This window comes from Oncorhynchus gorbuscha, linkage group LG10 (genome assembly GCF_021184085.1).
Source record: "Oncorhynchus gorbuscha isolate QuinsamMale2020 ecotype Even-year linkage group LG10, OgorEven_v1.0, whole genome shotgun sequence".
NCBI lineage: Eukaryota > Metazoa > Chordata > Actinopteri > Salmoniformes > Salmonidae > Oncorhynchus > Oncorhynchus gorbuscha.
Window position 1 is genome coordinate 45,325,649 of NC_060182.1, and position 22,249 is coordinate 45,347,897.

A 22,249-nucleotide genomic window follows, 5' to 3' on the forward strand; every position below is an offset into this window, starting at 1 on the left:
CGTAGGCAAGCACCATGGTCTTGTAGCGGATGCGAGCTTGATATTTGAAGTTAAAACAAGTTAAAACAAGTTTGTTCATATTGCTGCCCGTGGCCATGTCATATCGCTCACAATTACAGCCTCCTGCATCGCTCTCATTGCAATTGCTTTGGTTCACATTGTGGCTTGTGGTAAAATCATATCGCTGCGGCTCAGTTTAACCCTTATTTATCCTGATTTCTCTCATTGAGAAGAAGCGTTTTTCAAGAGGGGCATGGAAACTACACTACCCGTCAAGTTTGGAAACACTTCAAGTGTTTTTCTTTATTTTTATAATCTTCTACATTGTAGAATAATAGTGAAAATATCAAAATGATGAAATAACACATATGTAGTAAAAAAGCATTACACAAATCAAAATATATTTGAGATTCTTCAAATTGCCACGCTTTGCCTTGATGACAGCTTTGCAGACTCTTGGCATTCTCTCAACCAGATTCACCTGGAATGCTTTTCCAACAGTCTTGAAGGAGTTCTCACCTATGCTGAGCACTTGTTGGCTGCTTTTCCTTCACTTTGCGTTCTGACTCATCACAAACCATGTCAAATGATAGGCCCCCTAAGCCCAAACCAGATGGGATGGCGTATCGCTGCAGAATGCTGTAGTGGTTTCTTTGCAGCAATTCGACCATGAAGGTCTTATTCACACAGTCTCCTCTGAACAGTTGATGTTGAGATGTGTCTGTGAACTTGAACTCTGAAGCATTTATTTGGGCTGCAATTTCTGAGTCTGGTAAGTCTAATGAACTTATCCTCTGCAGCAGAGGTAACTCTGGATCTTCCATTCCTGCGTCGGTCCTCATGAGCGCCAGTTTCATCATCGCGCTTGATGGTTTTTGCGACTGCACTTGAAGAAACTTTCAAAGTTCTTGAAACTTTCCGCATCGACTGACATGTCTTAAAGTAATGATGGACTGTCGTTTCTCATTGCTAATTTGAGCTGTTCTCGCCATAATATGAACTTGTTCTTTGACCAAATATGGCTATCTTCTGTATACCCCCCACCTTGTCACAACACAACTGATTGGCTCAAACGCATTAAGAGGGAAAGCAATTCCACAAATGAACTTTTAAGAAGGAAAGAGTGTGCAAAGCTGTCATTAAGGCAAAGGATGGCTACTTTGAAGGATCTCAAATATAAAAATATATTTAGATTTGTTTAACACTTTTTTTTGGTTGCTACGTGATTCCATATGTGTTATTTCATCGTTTTGATGTCTTCAGTATTATTCTACAATGTAGAAAATAGTCAAAATAAATGAAAAACCCTTGAATGAGTAGGTGTAATAAAACTTTTGACCAGTAGTGTATACTGAGAAAAAATATAAACGCAACATGTAAAGTGTTCATTCCATGTTTTATGAGGTGAAATAAAAGATCCCAGAAATGTTCCGTATGTACAAAAAGCTTATTTTGCTCAAACCTTTTGCACAAATTAGTTTAAGTTCCTGTGAGTGAGCGTTTCTCATTTTCCAAGATAATCTATCCACCTGACAGGTTTGGCATATTTTAAGAAGCTGATTAAACAACAGGTGCACCTTGTGCTGGGGACAATAAAAGGCCAGTTTTGTCACGTCTCAAGTTTTGAGGGAGTGTGCAATTGGCAAGCTGACTGCAGAAATGTCCACCAGAGCTGTTGCCAGAGAATTTAATGTTCATTTCTCTACCATAAATGTTGTTTTAGAGAATTTGGCAGTATGTCCAACTGGCCTCACAACCGCAGACCACGTGTAACCACTCCATCCCATGACCTCCACATCAGACTTCTTCACATGCAGGTTCGTCTGAGACCAGCCACCCGGACAGATGATGAAACTGGGTTTGCACAACCAAAGGATTTCTATACAATCTCAGAGAAGCTTGTCGTATTCACCAGGGTCTTGACCTGACTGCAGTTCAGCATCGTAACCGACTTCAGTGGGCAAATGCTCACCTTCGATGGCCACTGGCACGCTGGAGAAGTGTGCTCTTCACGGATGAATCCCGGTTTCAACTGTACCGGGCAGATGGCAGACAGTGTGTATTGCGTTGTGTGGGCGAGCGGTTTGCTGATGTCACTGCTGTGAACAGAGTGCCCCATGGTGGCGGTGGGGTTATGGTATGGGTAGGCATAAGCTACGGACACAATTGATTTTGTCGATGGCAATTTGAATGCACAGAGATACCATGATGATGAATGATATTTAGCAGATTAAATTGCGGGTGTAGCGAAATGCTGGTGTTGTTAGCTCCAACAATGCGGTAGTATCTAACAAGTCACAACAACGCACATCTAAAGTGGCATTGACTGAAATAGAGTAGAATACAGTATATACATATGAGATGAGTAAAGCAGTTTGTAAACATTATTAAAGTGGCCATTGATTCCATGTCTATGTACAGTGCCTTGCGAAAGTATTCGGCCCCCTTGAACTTTGCGACCTTTTGCCACATTTCAGGCTTCAAACATAAAGATATAAAACTGTATTTTTTTGTGAAGAATCAACAACAACTGGGACACAATCATGAAGCGGAACGACATTTATTGGATATTTCAAACTTTTTTAACAAATCAAAAACTGAAAAATTGGGCGTGCAAAATTGTTCAGCCCCTTTTACTTTCAGTGCAGCAAACTCTCTCCAGAAGTTCAGTGAGGATCTCTGAATGATCCAATGTTGACCTAAATGACTAATGATGATAAATACAATCCACCTGTGTGCAATCAAGTCTCCGTATAAATGCACCTGCACTGTGATAGTCTCAGAGGTCCGTTAAAAGCGCAGAGAGCATCATGAAGAACAAGGAACACACCAGGCAGGTCTGAGATACTGTTGTGAAGAAGTTTAAAGCCGGATTTGGATACAAAAATATTTCCCAAGCTTTAAACATCCCAAGGAGCACTGTGCAAGCGATAATATTGAAATGGAAGGAGTATCAGACCACTGCAAATCTACCAAGACCTGGCCGTCCCTCTAAACTTTCAGCTCATATAAGGAGAAGACTGATCAGAGATGCAGCCAAGAGGCCCATGATCACTCTGGATGAACTGCAGAGATCTACAGCTGAGGTAGGAGACTCTGTCCATAGGACAACAATCAGTCGTATATTGCACAAATCTGGCCTTTATGGAAGAGTGGCAAGCAGAAAGCCATTTCTTAAAGATATCCATAAAAAGTGTTGTTTAAAGTTTGCCACAAGCCACCTGGGAGACACACCAAACATGTGGAAGAAGGTGCTCTGGTCAGATGAAACCAAAATGGAACTTTTTGGCAACAATGCAAAACGTTATGTTTGGCGTAAAAGCAACACAGCTCATCACCCTGAACACACCATCCCCACTGTCAAACATGGTGGTGGCAGCATCATGGTTTGGGCCTGCTTTTCTTCAGCAGGGACAGGGAAGATGGTTAAAATTGATGGGAAGATGGATGGAGCCAAATACAGGACCATTCTGGAAGAAAACCTGATGGAGTCTGCAAAAGACCTGAGACTGGGATGGAGATTTGTCTTCCAACAAGACAATGATCCAAAACATAAAGCAAAATCTACAATGGAATGGTTCAAAAATAAACATATCCAGGTGTTAGAATGGCCAAGTCAAAGTCCAGGCCTGAATCCAATCGAGAATCTGTGGAAATGCTCTCCATCCATGCTCTCACAAATGCTCTCCATCCAACCTCACTGAGCTCGAGCTGTTTTACAAGGAGGAATGGGAAAAGATTTCAGTCTCTCGATGTGCAAAACTGATAGAGACATACCCCAAGCGACTTACAGCTGTAATCGCAGCAAAAGGTGGCGCTACAAAGTATTAACTTAAGGGGGCTGAATAATTTTGCACGCCCAATTTTTCAGTTTTTAATTTGTTAAATTTTTTTGAAATATCCAATAAATGTCGTTCCACTTCATGATTGTGTCCCACTTGTTGTTGATTCTTCACAAAAAAATACAGTTTTATATCTTTTATGTTTGAAGCCTGAAATGTGGCAAAAGGTCGCAAAGTTCAAGGGGGCCTAATACTTTCGCAAGGCATTGTATATAAGGCAGCACTGGTTTCTGGTTTGGGTAGGTTTTAATAGATACCGTGGGAGCAACATCCTCTATACAGTTCCTTATGAACTCAGTCACTGTGTTTGTGTAAATGTCAATATTATTCTCTGAGGCTACCTGGAACATATCCCAGTCCGCGTGATCAAAATAATCTTAAAGCATTGATTCCAATTGGTCAAACCAGCGTTGAATAGACCTTAGCACGGGTACTTCCTGTTTGAGTTTCTGCCCATATGAAGGGAGGAACATCTCTAGGGTTTTTCCTAAGCAAGTACTACAGTCCATGTGGTTGATAGAACTTCGGTAGTGTTTTCTTCAAATTTGCTTTGTTAAAATCCCCAGATACAATAAATCCGGCCTCAGAATATGTGGTTTACATAAGGTCCAGTGTAGTTCCTTTTGAAGGCTGTCGGGAGTATCGGCTTAAGGGGGAATATACACAGCTTTAACTAACCAAAGATAATTCTCTTGGGAAGAAATGCAGTCGGAATTTGATTGAGGTATACAAGGTCGGGTGAGCAAAAGGACTTGAGTGTCTGTATGTTACCACAATCACACTATGAGTGGTTAATCATGAAACATACATCCCCGCCCTTCTTCTTCCCGGAGAGTTCTTTATTCCTGTCTGCGCAATGAACTGAGAACCCAGCTGGCTGTTACGGTCCCTGAAGTCTCTGGAAGAAGATCCTCGCCCTGAGCTCGTCTACTTTATTGTCTAGAGATTGAACATTAGCGAGTAATATACTCTGAAGCGGTGGATGGTATGCCCGCCTCTTGAGGGGACTAGAAGTCCACTCCGAATACTTCTTCTCCGCTGGCGGCGTCTTGGAGCAGCCTCTGGGAAACGTTACTTGCCCGGGGGAGTATGAACAAAGGATCCAATTCAGCAAAGTTGTATTTCTGGTCGTAATGCTGGTGAGTTACCACCACTCTGATATTCAAACGTTATTTCTGGCTGTATGTAATAACACAAACATTCTGGGCTAATAATGTAAGAAATAACACACAAACTAAATACTGCGAAGTTGGTTAGGAGCTAGAAGCAGAGCTGCCATGTCTGTCGGCGCCCACTTACCATAGCCATACCATAACGAGGCAAATGATGGTCACACCAGATGGACTGGTTTTCTGATCCAAAAGAATACACTTTTTTTAAGGTATCTTTGACCAACAGATGCATATCTGTATTCCCAGTCATGTTAAATCATAGATTAGGGCCTAATTAATTTATTTGAATGATTTCACTAAACTGTCACTTCGTAAAATCTTTCAAATTGTTGCATCTTGCATTGTCATATTTTTAAGTGTAGCTTTCGTCTTATTGTGACAAATTCCCTTTGAGCACCATGTTTTCCTGATCTCTTTATAGATCCCGTAGGGGCTGACTGGGAAGAGGAAGAAGGGGGCTTCAACTACGCCACAGACCTGGTCAAACACATCCGCTGCGAGTTTGATGACTACTTTGACATCTGTGTGGCTGGTATAATTGATGCAAAATGACTTATTTAAATTTTTATTTTTTACACAGCTTCAGCATATTGTCATTTTATACTAATGGTATCCTTTCATCAGGTTATTTGTGGAGGACTCTAAAGTAGGCTGTTGTACCTATTTATACGATGTGAGCATTTTATCTCCCGTAAAGCCATTTAGTCCTTCAAGTTGTTGGTAAAATGTGACCTGTACACACACACTGCACATTAAAACTCATTTATTGTGGCAGGCTACCCTACTGGCCACCCGGAGGCAGACAGCTACAACGAGGACCTGAGACACCTGAAGGAGAAAGTGGACGCCGGGGCAGACTTCATCATCACCCAGCTCTTCTTCCGGGCCGACACCTTCCTCAAGTTTGTCAGAGATTGCAGGGCCATAGGGATCACCTGCCCCATCCTACCAGGCATCTTCCCTATCCAGGTACTAAGGCCGGGATGATACCATTATCGGGATACTCGTTAGTATTGCGGCAAGGAAACAAAACTCGAAGCGGATTTGACTTCTTTAGGAGAACAGCCTTAATGTTGGAAACAAACATTATTATGTTGTTATCCAGAGTCACATGTATTTATTTTCCAAGCTGTAGCACACTTCTTTTTATTTTTTTAAAAATAGAGCAAGTTTTTAAAGGACCAAATAGTTTTCATTTTTGCCATGAAAAAATATTGCATTACTGGTATCGTCTCAGCCCTACCAGGAAGTTTGGGACATAGGCCTGAACTGGGCCGTGGACTTGTGTGTTGGGTGGTGTGGTCAAAGACTACATTTGTCGAAGGTTGAAAGGGAGGCGTTGCGTGCTTTGTAACGCTTTCTTGGAATGGCGTGTTCTAGGATGTGATGATAGCGAGCAATGTTGTAGCAAATGACCAAGTATGTTCCGTGCAACAACGAAACATTATTCATCGGACAGGGGGACATTTTCCGATAAGGGGCAGTATATGTTTGGAGTGCCTGGTGGGCGGGGTTTGCTTACTTTTAACAGGCAAGCTCAACCAATTACAGATAAAGTATTTGAAATTATTTTCTGATGTATTTGTATGTTTTGTTTTGTGTTTTATCATTCCTCCTTTCCTCCAGGGCTACCAATCTCTAAGGCAGCTGGTGAAGTTGTCCAAGCTGGAAGTGCCTGAGGAGATCATGCGGGTCATCGAGCCCATTAAGGACAACGACGCAGCCATCCGCAACTACGGCATTGAGCAGACCGTGGGCATGTGCCGCGTGCTCCTGGAGAGTGGCAATGTGCCGGGCCTCCACTTCTACACGCTGAACCGCGAGGTGGCCACCATGGAGGTTCTGCGGCAGCTAGGCCTCTGGATCGAGGACCCCAGGTTGGTTGTCTAAGCCCGGACCACCCACCACACCATACCTGGGTCCAAATAGGATTGTTTTTTCTTTCAAACACTTCAGGTTGCTTGCTTGATTTAGCTTACACAGTATTTGAAGAATAATGAAATGTAAAGCTACTACCGTAATCCCGGTTCTCTGACAATATGAGTGAGATGTATCACATATGGGAATTCGTTTAGGATCGCCTACTTGAATGAGGCGAGACCCTCACCTTTTCTTAAAGGACGACTGCACTTCCTGATTTGGCCTCCTTTTAAAAATTTGTTTCATTAATTTTGTTATTAAATGCTTTCAATATTTGTATATGAAATTCTACAATTTGTAATTGATTTGACGTTTTTAAGTCAATTTGGAGGAATTTCAATATTTTGTCCCAGGTACATTGTGGACTTTACCGATGGTCCCTAACTATCCTAATAGGGATTCCAAAGTCGACCCAAATTTACCACTGACATTGCGTTTGGGTCACGTGCACCTGTACTGCCAGCTGTGGGCATATGGACAGGATTGAAACAAACCCAACCCTCATTAACTCTGTGATGCAGTCATGTTTTTGACGAGACCGACTTTATGACAAGAATTATCCTATTTACACTAGTCAATTTTGACAGTATAATCAAATGTTTTTGACTCACCGACTGTTGTCTAAATGTTAAGTTGTTGTTTTAGGGGCAGTTGCTCTTTAAAAGGAGCCACTCCCGCCCTCTGCTTATTCTCAAGCGTGCTTCTCTTCCTCACGCCCTTGCTAGCAGGGGAATGCGGTGATACGTCTTACTCATATAATCAGAGGACCAGGTTACGCAAGTAACCTTAAGTTCTCTTTCAAGTACTAATTTCGATTTATCACATATGGGGATATGGCCAACTCCCATATCGCAAAAAACATGCTGTCCGAAGCCAGGGTATGCCCAACATCACCAACCCTCAGAGGTCCCTTTACTGAGAGTACACACCAAGAAGGTGCAGAAACAAGCCATTGGGAAGAACCAGGTGAAGCCCAATACGTGACTTTTAAAATCTCAGTTCATTGAAATACACTATATATGCAAAAGTATGATTAAAAGGATTTGGCTATTTCAGCCACACCCATTGCTGACAGGTGTATAAAATCAAAACATTGGCAGTAGAATGGCCTTACTGAAGAGCTCAGGGATTTTCAACGTAGCACTGTCATAGGATGCCACCTTGCCAACAAGTAAGTTGATAACATTTCTGCCCTGCTAGAGCTGCCCCGGTCAACTGTAAGTGCTGTTATTGTGAAGTGGAAATGTCAAGGAGCAACAACAGCTCAGCCGTGAAGTGGTAGCTAACACAAGCTCACAGTGTGCTGAAGCACGTAGCGGGTAAAAAGTGCAACATTCACTACCGAGTTCCAAACTGCCTCTGGAAGCAACATCAGCACAAGAACTGTTCATCGGGAGCTTCATGAAATGTGTTCCCATTGCCGAGCAGATGCACACAAGCCTAAGATCACCATGCTCAATGCCAAGTGTCGGCTGGAGTTGTGTAAAGCTAGCCGACATTGTTCACTGGAACAGTGGAAACATGTTCTCTGGAGTGATGAATCACACTGCACCATCTGGCAGTCCGACGGAAGAATCTGGGTTTGGTGGATGCCAGTAGAACGCTACCTGCTCGAATGCATAAAGCCAGCTGTAAAGTTTGGTGGAGGAGGAACAATGGTCTGGGGCTGTTTTTCATGGTTTGTGCTAGGCCCCTTAGTTCCAGTGAAGGGAAATCTTAACACTACAGAATACAATGACAATCTAGACTTGTTTCAGCATGACAATGACCCTGTGCACGAAGTGAGGTCCGTACAGAAATGGTTTGTCGAGATAGGTGTGGAAGAACTTGACTGGCCTGCACATAGCCCTGACCTCAACTCTATCGAACATCTTTGGGATGAATTGCGATGACGACTGTGAGCCAGGCTTAATCGCCCAAAATCAAAAAGTTGACCTGACCATCCTACCGATCCTCGACTTCGGCGATGTCATTTACAAAATAGCCTCCAACACTACTCAACAAATTGGATGCAGTCTATCACAGTGCCATTCGTTTTGTCACCAAAGCCCCATATACTAACCACCACTGCGACCTGTACACTCTCGTTGGCTGGCCCTCGCCAAACCCACTGACTCCAGGTCATCTATAAGTCTCTGCTAGGTAAAGCCCCACCTTATCTCAGCTCGTTGGTCACCATAGCAGCACTATATTTCACTGGTCACCCCCAAAGCCTATTCCTCCTTTGGCCGCCTTTCCTTCCATTTCTCTGCTGCCAATGACTGGAACGAACTGCAAAAATCACTGAAGCTGGAGACTCATATCTCCCTCACTAGCTTTAAGCACCAGCTGTCAGAGCTGCTCACAGATCACTGCACCTGTACATAGCCCATCTGTAAATAGCCCATCCAACTCCCTCATCCCCATACTGTATGTATTTATTTCTTGCTCCTTTGCACTCCAGTATCTCTACTTGCACATTCATCTTCTGCACATCTACCATTCTAGTGCTTAATTGCTATATTGTATTTACTTTTCCCCCATGTCCTATTTATTGCCTTGCCTCCCTTATCCTACCTCATTTGCACACACTGTGTATATACTTTTTCTACTGTATTATTGACTGTTTGTTTATTCCATATGTAACTCTGTTGTTGTATGTGTCGAACTGCTTTGCTTTATCTTGGCCAGGTCGCAGTTGTAAATGAGAACTTGTTCTCAACTAGCCTATCTGGTTAAATAAATAAAATAAAGGTCATTAACCCTTCACTCGTTGGAATTGGCCTATATGGATAGGGCTAAATTGAAATGTTTCTTATAGAGATATGGAATGCATGACCATGGTAGCAATTACAAGGGGAAAGTTTGGAGATTATGGGAAATTATTACACAAAATATAAGGACAACAGTTCTTCATCTGCATTGCTTGCTGTTTGGGGTTATTGGCTTGGTTCTGTATAGCTCTTTGACATCTTTCTGATATAAAAAGGGATTTATAAATACATTTGATTCACCTGACATGACTGAATTTAACCTCCAGTGACACCCCATCCCGTGAACGGGACCGTTGTCATCATCTGACACTAATTAGCATAACGCAACGGACATAAATCTTCCTAGAAAATATTCCTATTCATGAAAATCACAAGTGAAATATATTGGAACACAGCTTAGCCTTTTGTTTATCACCCTGTCATCTCCGATTTTACAATCTCCGATTGTAAGTTTATCGATAGCCTAGCATAGCATTATGCCTTGCTAGCAGCAGGCAACCTTGTCACAAATCAGAAAAGCAATCAAATTAAATCGTTAACCTTTGATGAACTTTGGATGTTTTCACTCACGAGACTCCCAAAAGATGATTTTTGTAGGCAAAATAGCTCCGTTTGTTCTTAGAGTTTGGCTGAGAAATCGACCGGAAATTGCGGTCACGACAACTCCGAAAAATATTCAAAATTAGCTCCATGATATTGACAGAAACATGGCAAACGTTGTTTAGAATCAATCCTCAGGGTGTTTTTCAAATATCTATTTGATAATATATCCACCGGGACAATTGGTTTCTCAGTAGAAGCGATTGGAATAATGGCTACCTCGGGAGCATCATGTGACCACTTGCGCAATGTAGCCCCCTACGGGTATTCTTCAACATAAATGCGTAAAACTATGTCACAATGCTGTAGACACCTTGGGGAATATGTAGAAAGCGTAAGCTGGTTCATAGCACATTCACAGCTGACTGGGGAGTCATTGGAACGCAGCGCTTTCAAAACCTGGGGCACTTCCGGATTGGATTTTTCTCAGGCTGCAACATCAGTTCTGTTATACTCACAGACAATATCTTTACAGTTTTGGAAACGTTAGTGTTTTCTATCCAAAGCTGTCAATTATATGCATATTCCAGCATCTTGTCCTGACAAAATATCCCGTTTTAAAAGGGGAACATTTTTTTTTCCAAAAATGAAAATACTGCCCCTAGAGTTTCAACAGGCTAAACATTACACTGTTTATGTGTATTTTACATTTACTGTACCTTTTGCCGCATTCGTTGCTAACAAAATCTGTCGTAAACGTCAATCCAGAGCATCCCAAACGTGCTTAATGGGTGACATGTCTGAGTATGTAGGCCATAGAAGAACTGGGACATTTTCAGCTTTCGGGAATTGTGTACAGATCATTGTGATATGGGGCCGTGCATTGTCATGCTGAAACATGAGGTGGCAGATAACTGCCACGACAATAGGCCTCTGGAGGTTGTCACAGTATCTCTGTGCATTCAAATTGCCATCGATTTAAAATGCAATTGTGTTCATTAGCCGTAGCTTATGCCTGCCCATACCATAATCCCATCACCAGCATGGGGCACTCTGTTCACAACGTTGACATCAGAAAACCGCTCACCCACACGTCATACATGCTGTGTGCCATCTGCCCGGTACAGTTGAAACCGGGATTAATCCTTGAAGAGCACACTTCTCCAGGGTGCCAGTAGTCATCGAAGGTGAGCATTTGCCCACTGAAGTCGGTTACGACGCCGAGCTGCAGTCAGGACAAAAACCTGGTGAGGACAATGAGCATGCAGATGAGCTTCCCTAAGACTGTTTCTGACAATTTGTGCAGAAATTCTTTGGATGTGCAAACCCACAGTTTCAGCTGTCTTGTGGCTGGTCTCAGACGATCACAGATATCTGTGCACCATTTTTTCATGTGAGCACAGTCCCTAAATTGAGATGCTGCAAAGAGATTAGGGTTTTGTCTCAATGCAGCTCTGCCTTTCCACTGTGGTGAAAACAATGCTACTCCTTCCCTATCAAACGTTAAACCGGAAGAGCGAGGGTAGGGCAGAGGGCCGACGGCCCTATCTTGGCCGGCCCTCCTCACCTCCCTTAGGAAGGTTAGAGGGGTGGTTCCTTGCTGCAGCGTAAGACAGCTTTACTACAGGCTTCGCCTGGTTGAATGGCCTAGCCTGGGTCTTGGCAGGCTGCTGCGCTGCGTCACTGGGGACCTCAGTCCCCCAAGGCCAGCTTGTTGCCCCCTGCCAGCTGTGATGCTGGGGCGAGATGCAGGAACCAGCGGCCGGCCACGGGGCCCTGGTCTGCGGGGCAAGCAAAAGTTGAAGGTTTTGCCTTATTTCTTGTTCATGTCACACTTCTGCTGCATGGCGGCGACAACTCCTTGGGCGACACTGGGGCTTCCAAGATGCAGTATAAGCTCAGCCAAAGCGCCATTCCTCCCACAACCGCTAGGCTGGTGGTACGATCACAGCATTGGGAGGCACAGAGTTTCAGGTCTGTAATTCCTTCATATTGTGCATATCCAGGCTAGGTGTACACCTGGCAAGAATCTTTGGGACAGGAGTCTCTTCCCATTGTATAGGTCCCTTGACTCGCCCTGAGCCCCTGTAGGAGACGGCCACTCTATGGAGAGTCTGGCCGCAGCCCGCTTGCAGACATGAAGGATCCCAAACTCCACTAGAGAGGCAGCTCCACTGCTCTCGGGGCCGTGAGGCCTGCAGGCTTGAGAAGGGGGGAGAACGGGTTTGTCAGTCCGCACCTCCTGAGCAATATCGTGGATATCCGTGAGATTATTCTCCTCCTCTTCCTTGTTGTCCCCAAACTTGCTACATCATCAGACAGTGACGGGAGGGAGTCAAGGCTATCCGTGACCTCTCCCTAACTGGGAGAGGTTGTAGAGAGCCTACCCTCAGGTGTCGCTGTTTGCTTGGAGGCAAGAGGGGCTATCGAGATAGAAACATGTTTAAGCCTCTTCTTCAGACCAGCCTTCATCTGCAGTGCTTGCAGAACTCCGGGTCCTCGAGCGCCTCTTGGGGATGTCCCTTACCCAAGAAAATGATGCCTAGAGGGTGGGAATCTTTCCCTGCAATTATGGACCTACAGGCACATGAATGTGGGGGTTCGAGTGCTAGGCTCGTCCCTGGACGGGGTAGCAGTGGACATTGTGAGGAATGAGGCTTGCTAGGGGGACCGAGCAGTGTCTGTTATAGGAACAAAGTGTAAACTGCGTACGAAGCTAGCTAGTTAGATGCCTTGCGACTAACAGCTAGCAATAATGAGCTTCGTAGAACCCTATAGCCGTGAGGCTAGTTGTGCGTTAGCTAGCTAGCAGCTATCCCGCGGTGAAGGGGTGGGATGTTAGCTAGCTAGCAGCTACCTCATGGTACGCCATGGCTAGCTCAGTGCTGACTGAAGGAAACCACGTGGTGGCAGAGTTAACTTTCAGATAGTGCTCCCGTAAACAAGGGCACCATGAGACTGAGCTGGTCGGTGTAGTTAACAGAACGGGTGAACGTAGGTTAAACTACACGAGAGAAGTGAGATGACAATGCTACCACGGTGCAGGTAGGGTATGCTAGTGCGGATAGCTTGCTCAGTGAGCTAGCCATGTTAGCCTAACCGAGTCTCAAGCTAGCCGTGAAGCAACAGAGACTGAGAAGTGGATAAGGAATTTCGATACAAAAATAGAACCTTAGTACTCAACCTCTAGACAGGGTCTGAAGACCTTTCGCACGGCAGCGATGTCCTTCATGGTTCACTTGTGAGCAGTTAAGCAGTAAAACTGGTATCCAGTTGATATGAGGAAAGCTAGAGTACTATTGCTCTACGTGAGGCAGAGAAGCGAGAATAACCAGAGGGCAGAGTGGCTCCTTTTCACCTCATTCATCACTATATCTGTCTCCAACAGATACTTTTGATATTATATGTGATACATCAAAACAAGTATTTGAAAGAGAACCAAATGGGTATACTGTGTAAGGTTTAATTGTCTATTGCACAATAATCAGATTCAATTTGATTGGTACATGCACACTCATCAATCAAATCAAACAAACCACTTCACATGAAATTGAACTGCCTATGTATTAGAATGGAATAGCTGCTGTCGCACCCTTTTCTACTAGTACTGATGCCTTCTGGTTGTCTTCTTGGGTTGCCAGGCGTCCACTCCCCTGGGCGGTGAGTGCTCACCCCAAGCGCAAAGTGGAGGACGTGCGGCCCATCTTCTGGGCCTCCAGACCCAAGAGCTACATATACAGAACACAGGACTGGGATGACTTCCCCAACGGACGATGGTGAGCAAGCCATACACTGGACAAAAGCTCTAGAGAAATCACCTTGGCTAGTTTGTGGTTAGACATGGTTACATTTCCAATGTTTTTGTAGCTGTCATTGGTCTAATCGTTAAGGGAATGCATGATATACAGTACGTTTGTTATCTCAACCTATTCTATGACTTTTCCATGTGAATAATTACTGTGTAATCAGTGAAAAGACAATGTTCCCAGGACTTATCAGCTTGGCTCTGTGTTATTTCAGGGGCAACTCGTCATCTCCAGCCTTTGGCGAACTCAACGATTACTACCTGTTCTACCTGAAGAGTAAGTCGTCCAAGGACGCCCTGCTGAAGATGTGGGGCGAGGAACTGACCAGTGAGCAGAGTGTCTACGAGGTTTTTACCAGCTACATTAAGGCCCAGCCCAACTGCGCCGGACACAAGGTGAGGCCTGGCCCTGGACACTTCAGACTGAAATATTTCAGTCAGCTTTCTTCCGTTTGGAGCTTCATGAATTCGACCCACGTGGCCATTATGAGTACCACCTAAACCCTTGATTTCCGCTTTGCTCAACTGACATCAATGATCGGCTGTTATCTCCTAGGTGATGTGTCTGCCATGGAACGACGAGCCGCTGGCTCCGGAGACCAACTTAATGATGGACGAGCTCGACAAGGTGAACCGCCGGGGGGTCCTCACAATCAACTCCCAGCCCACCATCAATGGCAAGCCCTCCGATGACCCCATCGTGGGCTGGGGCCCACCGGGGGGCTACGTCTTCCAGAAGGTGAAGTTAGGCCTCCGTGGTTTGGTTTTGGGGATTACCAATTATAAGATTATATAACATGATAAAGGCTCATACGTACATACTTTATAATAAGTTATAAATCATCATACTGTACCTGCAGGCTTAAAGTAAAGTTTTACCAAAATAATTGTAGAAAGAAGGTAGGCCTACCAAAGGGAGGGGAGATTTAAACATTTGAATTTATAACACAATATAATATAATATATACACCAATAAAGTCATTCAAATGATCAAGTATTAAAAAAAGTTAAAATAACTGTTTAGGAAAATGAATGCTGTCCCCTTTTCTCTCTTGTTACGATGTTGAGAGTAGGGTGATTCACAATCTTTCCTAGAAATGAGGAAGAGTGAATAAATTAAAGGTTTCTCAAACTTAGTTATTGTATTACGCGCATACTAATCATGTAATGACATGAACCTAATGCTGTGCGACGTTTGCAAATTTCAACAGGCCTATCTGGAATTTTTCACCTCGAGTGAAAACGTCACCGTTCTCCTCAAAGTGCTGAAGAAGTACGAACCTCGCGTCAACTACCACATTGTCAATGTTCATGTAAGTTCATCTACATATATTAGCCTACATTTACACCTGTTTTGTGAATTGAATGGATTATTGGATTGATCTACTGGTCGATTGTTTCCATTTACAGGGTCAGAATACGACGAACGCCCATGACATGCAACCCAACGCTGTGACGTGGGGCATCTTCCCTGGCAGGGAGATTGTCCAGCCCACGGTGGTGGATCCAGTCAGCTTCATGTACTGGAAGGTAAAGGTCATCTCATTAACCTACTGGCCCCTTCCAGGAACATTACCCCCTATGCACTTGTAAGCAATGAGGTGAAACCATCTCTCAGAAGGAATGATGGAGTGTGCTAGGGGTTGTTTCCTTGACTCGGATGAGTTTGTGAAATGCTTGTCATTGGTTCTCTATGAACATTTTCTGAGATTTTAGTTGAGTATGGAATTTTTAACCCTCTACATCGTCTCTCTGAGCTGGAGCGTTTGGAAAGTCACAAAAACCTCCCGTGAGGCCTTTTAAAGTAATCCTTTTCAAAGTCATTATTTTGTGTGGAATTTTAAAGCTTCCTGATAAAGTTTTATCAGAGCTGTAAAGCTAAATCGATGTCGAAACACATGAAATTCCCACCTTTCAGAAATGCGTAGAGTTAATTGTTTTCGCCTTCTTTAAATAGGACGAGGCCTTTGCCCTGTGGATTGAGCAGTGGGCCAAGCTGTATGAGGACGAGTCGCCATCACGCATGATCATCAAGTACATCCACGATAACTACTTCCTAGTCAACCTGGTGGACAACGACTTCCCATTGGACAACTGCCTGTGGCAGGTCATCGACGACATGTTTGAGCTGCTTGACAACCCCCCGGAGGAGCAACCCACGGAGCAACCTGTAGAACAGCCTGCCGAGGAGTCACCCGTGGAAGATCAAGCCCCAAAGTAACTGTGTCGATAGCCATTGACGGACTCTTTTACTTTTTCTCTCCGGTGCTGCGATAGAGAACTTTTCACTAAAAACTAACACCACAAAGTACTTAACTGGAGTATTATACTATACAGTATACATACTGAACATATATACACTGCTCAAAAAATAAAGGGAACACTTAAACAACACAATGTAAACTCCAAGTCAATCACACTTCTGTGAAATCAAACTGTCCACTTAGGAAGCAACACTGATTGACAATACATTTCACATGCTGTTGTGCAAATGGAATTGTGGAAATTATAGGCAATTAGCAAGACACCCCCAATAAAGGAGTGGTTCTGCAGGTGGTGACCACAGACCACTTCTCAGTTCCTATGCTTTGATGTTTTGGTCACTTTTGAATGCTGGCGGTGCTTTCACTCTAGTGGTAGCATGAGACGGAGTCTACAACCCACACAAGTGGCTCAGGTAGTGCAGCTCATCCAGGATGGCACATCAATGCGAGCTGTGGCAAGAAGGTTTGCTGTGTCTGTCAGCGTAGTGTCCAGAGCATGGAGGCGCTACCAGGAGACAGGCCAGTACATCAGGAGACGTGGAGGAGGCCGTAGGAGGGCAACAACCCAGCAGCAGGACCGCTACCTCCACCTTTGTGCAAGGAGGAGCAGGAGGAGCACTGCCAGAGCCCTGCAAAATGACTTCCAGCAGGCCCGACGTCCACAGGTGGGGGTTGTGCTTACAGCCCAACACCGTGCAGGACGTTTGGCATTTGCCAGAGAACACCAAGAGCGCCCTGTGCTCTTCACAGATTAAAGCAGGTTCACACTGAGCACATGTGACAGACATGACCGAGTCTGGAGACGCCGTGGAGAACGTTCTGCTGCCTGCAACATCCTCCAGCATGACCGGTTTGGCGGTGGGTCAGTCATGGTGTGGGGTGGAATTCCTTTGGGGGGGCCGCACAGCCCTCCATGTGCTCGTCAGAGGTAGCCTGACTGCCATTAGGTTTCGAGATGAGATCCTCAGACCCCTTGTGAGACCTTATGCTGGTGTGGTTGGCCCTGGGTTCCTCCTAATGCAAGAAAATGCTAGACCTCATGTGGCTGGAGTGTGTCAGCAGTTCCTGCAAGAGGAAGGCATTGATGCTATGGACTGGCCCGCCCGTTCCCCAGACCTGAATCCAATTGAGCACATCTGGGACATCATGTCTCGCTCCATCCACCAACGCCATGCTGCACCACAGACTGTCCAGGAGTTGGCGGATGCTTTAGTCCAGGTCTGGGAGAAGATCCCTCAGGAGACCATCCACCACCTCATCAGGAGCATGCCCAGGCGTTGTAGGAAGGTCATACAGGCACGTGGAGGCCATACACACTACTGAGCCTCATTTTGACTTGTTTTAAGGACATTACATCAAAGTTGGATCAACCTGTAGTGTGGTTTTCCACTTTATTTTGAGTGTGACTCCAAATCCAGACCTCCATGGGTTGATCAATTTGATTTCCATTGATAATTTTTGTGATTTTGTTGTCAGCACATTCAACTATGTAAAGAAAAACGTATTTAATAAGAATATTTTATTCATTCAGATCTTTTAGTGTTCCCTTTATTTTTTTGAGCAGTGTATATATAAACGCGACATGCAACAATTTAATTGATTTTACTGTTACAGTTCATGAGGAAATCAAATCTAAATCAAATGTATTCATATAGCCCTTTGTACATCAGCTGATATCTCAAAGTGCTGTACAGAAACCCAGCCTAAAACCCCAAACAACAAGAAATGCATGTATTGAAGCACGTTGGCTAGGAAAAACTCCCTAGAAAGGCCAAAACCTAGGAAGAAACCTAGAGAGGAACCAGGCTTTGAGGGGTGGCCAGTCCTCTTCTGGCTGTGCCGGGTGGAGATTATAACAGAACATTGTCAAGATGTTCAAATGTTCATAAATGACCAGCATGGTCAAATAATAGGTCTGGGACAGGTAGCACATCCGGTGAACAGGTCAGGATTCCTTAGCCGCAGGCAGAACAGTTGAAACTGGAGCAGCAGCACGGCCAGGTGAACTGGGGACAGCAAGGAGTCATCATGCCAGGTAGTCCTGAGGCATGGACCAAGGGCTCAGGTCCTCCGAGAGAGAGAAAGAAAGAGAATTAGAGAGAGCATACTTAAATTCACACTGGACACCGGATAAGACAGGAGAAGTACTCCAGATATAACAAACTGACCCTAGCCCCCTGACACAAACTACTGCAGCATAAATACTGGAGGCTGAGACAGGAGGGATCAGGAGACACTGTGGCCCCATCCGATGATACCCTCAGACAGGGCCAAACAGGAAGGATATAACCCTGCCAACTGTGCCAAAGCACAGCCCCCACACCACTAGAGGGATATCTTCAACCACCAACTTACCATCCTGAGACGAGGCCGAGTATAGCCCACAAAGATCTCCGCCACAGCACAACCCAGGAAATCTCCGCCACATGCCAACCCAGGAAATCAGTCAATTGAAATAAATTATTTAGGCCCTAATAAAGAATTATAATATATGGATTTCACATGACTGGGAATATAATAGAATATAATAATATTCTTCTGTTGGTCACAGACACCTTTAAAAAAAATGGGCCTCAGGATCTCCTCATGGTATTTTAGTGCATTCAAATTGCCATCGATAAAATGCAATTGTATTTGTTGTCCATAGCTTATGCCTGCCCATACCATAACCCCACCGCCACCATGGGGCACTCTGTTCACAACATTGACATCAGCAAACCGCTCGCCCACACAACGCAATACACGTGGTCTGCGGTTGTGAGGCCGGTTGGAAGCACTGCCAAATTTGATAAAACGTTGGAGGCTGCTTATGGTAGAGAAATAAACATTCCGTTATCTGGCAACGGCTCTGGTGGAGATTCCTGCAGTCAGCCTGCCAACTGCATGTCTCTCAAAACATGAGACATCTGTGGCATTATGTTGTATGACAAAACTGCACATTTTAGAGTGGCCTTTTATTGTCCCCAGTACGTAGGTGCACCTGTGTAATGATCATGCTATTTCATCAGCTTTTTGATATGCCAAATCTGTCAGGTGAATGTATTCTCTTGGCAAAGGAGAAATGCTCACTAACGGGAATGTAAACAGATTTGTGCCAAACATTTGAGAGAAATAAGCTTTTTGTGCGTATAGAACATTTCTGGGATCTTTTATTTCAGCTCATGAAACATGGGACTAACACTTTACATGTTGCGTTTATTTTTGTTCAGTGTACTTCAAAATTCGTTTTAAAACCATTTTAAGAATATGGATTTCATTTGAGCGATAAATGGCGAGGGAAATGTGCCATGAAAGGAACTAAATTAGTCCAACACCAGATGTTTATCTTGTGTAATATACAATATGACTGTAGCAAACTGAGCTGCGATCTGGATGATCAATCTTCATCGAGAGGCACTTCACTGAATTAATATTATGATTAATGACACAGGGAAACATGTTGGACTTTATAAACCTTTTAATTCTGTGTTTGGTATATTCATATAAACATGTATGTACTTAAGGGTGAAAACAGTGGTACAGTATAGGAAGCTGTTTACATTGTGCTACATTTTTTTATTTTATTTTTATTTAACTAGGCAAGTCAGTTAACAACAAATTCTTATTTTCAATGACTGCCTAGGAACAGTGCCTTGTTCAGTGGCAGAACGAGAGATTTTTACCTTGGGGATTCGATCTAGCAACCTTTCGGTTACTAGTCCAATGCTCTAACCACCACGATACCTGCCGCCCCAATTGAAATAAATTAATTAGGCCCTAATAAAAAATTATAATACATGGATTTCACATGACTGGGAATACAGATATTCATATGTTGGTCACAGATGCCTTTAAAAAACAAATGGGCCTCAGGATCTCCTCAAGGTAGGGTAGCGGGGCGGCAGGGTAGCCTAGTGGTTAGAGCGTTGGACTAGTAACCGGAAGGTTGCGAGTTCAAACCCCCGAGCTGACAAGGTACAAATCTGTCATTCTGCCCCTGAACAGGCAGTTAACCCACTGTTCCCAGGCCATCATTGAAAATAAGAATGTGTTCTTAACTGACTTGCCTGGTTAAATAAAGGTAAAATTTAAAAAAATGAAATGGTATTTTCGTGCATTCAAATTGCCATCGATAATTCGCATTTGTATACGTTGTCCATAGCTTATACCATAACCCCACCGCTCTGTTCACAACTTTGAGAGGAGATGTGTAGACTATAGAATTGCATAACCAAAGTTTAAATTGAGCAATACAGGGACTTTCTCCTGAAGCTTCAGGGTTACCAGAACACATGAGCAATGACGGACTTGTGATTACAATTGTAACAGTACTGAGCTGCTACTGACTGTTTTGGAAATTTCACGCGAGGCCTTAACTAACAAGAATTAAGCAGTGATTTCACACTGCTTTATTTTTCAGCTTTTTTTTGTTCATATTTATTTGTTGTGCAACGTGATTTATTAAGATCAATTAAAAAAACACTTCATGTTGCAACGGTGAACTGTGGCCTGATGTGTACATGGCGATACCATTTGCATGATGACAGTCAGTACAAAGGCTATGAGACCTCGTCACCCGCTGTCACATATTTGGGATTTCCCCTCAGAACAAGTCTGTGATTTGTCAGAAATTGGGTGAAGTATCATTAATTTCCCCTGTGGCCAGTGCGAAGTCAGATGATATCCCACTACCAAGCTGGAATGCTTTCTTATCTTTCGCAGCTGCTGACCTATAGCCTACATAAAACCCAGCGCACTTGGCTGCAGTCCAAACATGACCTCATGTTCAAACATGTACCTATATGAGGTTAACCTACTGTAGCTCTGCCATTGGTTGATGCCATCAAACCCTGTTTGTCATGGTGGTACGGGTTCAAAATATTGCCCACTGTGGTCACCTTGACCCTCTTCTGCCAACATGAGTCATCACCAGAGTCCACAAACTAAAAATAACAGCATTGAAGCCTACTTGGCAGAACTCTTCTATAAAGAGACTGACATGGCCAACTGTTCTGGGGGGTTTGAGAAAGAACAAGCCAGTGATCTCCTAAGAGTTGCTCTGAATTTCATCAGTCAATCTCATCGATGATGCCTTCATGCAGGGCCACATGCTTGAACCACGTTGAAACCTGAGCCAAGTCCCATCAAATGGCAAACCCAGACTATTTGCATTGCCCCCCCCCTCCCCTATTTTATGCTGCTGCTACTCTGTTATCTATGCAGTCACTTTCATTACTACCTACATAACTCGACCATCCTCAGTGAAATTTCATAAAAATAGTGAAACATTAAAATTACCCTTTTTAGATAAAACAATATTCATATGTCACCAAATAATTGATTAAATAACTGTTTTGCAATGAAGGTCTACAGTAACTTCAACGGCTTGCTTCCGTCCTCTGGTTACAAACCCTAGGAGGCTCTTAGGCCTCACTCCCTTCCATAGACAGTTTGTTTTGAACTAACAAAACATTTATTTGTTCAAATTACAGGAGACTGGAAGTATATTATAAATACTTTTCTTGGTTTTCTAACTTCATTTTTGTGTCCAGTTAGTGCAATGTACTTCAGTGTGCAGTTTTCTGCGCCAGAATGGTTGTAATGGTTTTCCTCCGTTGAAGGAGAGGAGGACCAAAATGCAGCGTGGTTAGTGTTCAACATCTTTAATATAGACGATCAACGAGACCACTACAAAATACAAAACAATAAATGTGAAAACCGAAACAGTCCTAGCTGGTGCAATGACACAGACAGAAGACTACCACCCACAAACCCCCCAACACAAAACAAGCTACCTAAATATGGTTCCCAATCAGAGACAATGACTAACACCTGCCTCTGAATGAGAACCATATCAGGTCATACATAGAAACGGACAAACAATATAGAATGCCCACCCAGCTCACGTCCTGACCAACACTAAAACACAAAAGAACTATGGTCAGAACGTAACAATGGTAGTCTGGCCAATGCT

The 22,249-nt window shown here is 43.9% G+C and overlaps 1 protein-coding gene across 2 annotated transcripts in view; it reads left to right on the plus strand.

The window, feature by feature from the left end:
* The window catches only part of LOC124046174 (methylenetetrahydrofolate reductase-like), a 34,056-nt gene extending 17,550 nt beyond the window's left edge, over window positions 1–16,506 (plus strand). For both annotated transcript variants that reach the window (XM_046366259.1, XM_046366260.1), the window contains exons 4-12: window positions 5,436–5,546; window positions 5,790–5,983; window positions 6,641–6,891; window positions 13,869–14,003; window positions 14,248–14,428; window positions 14,589–14,771; window positions 15,244–15,345; window positions 15,443–15,562; window positions 15,990–16,506. In XM_046366259.1, coding sequence (XP_046222215.1) covers window positions 5,436–5,546; window positions 5,790–5,983; window positions 6,641–6,891; window positions 13,869–14,003; window positions 14,248–14,428; window positions 14,589–14,771; window positions 15,244–15,345; window positions 15,443–15,562; window positions 15,990–16,253 — 1,541 coding nt within the window. In that variant the 3' untranslated portion in view covers window positions 16,254–16,506. The remainder of the gene's footprint in view (window positions 1–5,435; window positions 5,547–5,789; window positions 5,984–6,640; window positions 6,892–13,868; window positions 14,004–14,247; window positions 14,429–14,588; window positions 14,772–15,243; window positions 15,346–15,442; window positions 15,563–15,989) is intronic.
* The last annotated feature ends 5,743 nt before the right edge of the window (window positions 16,507–22,249 follow it).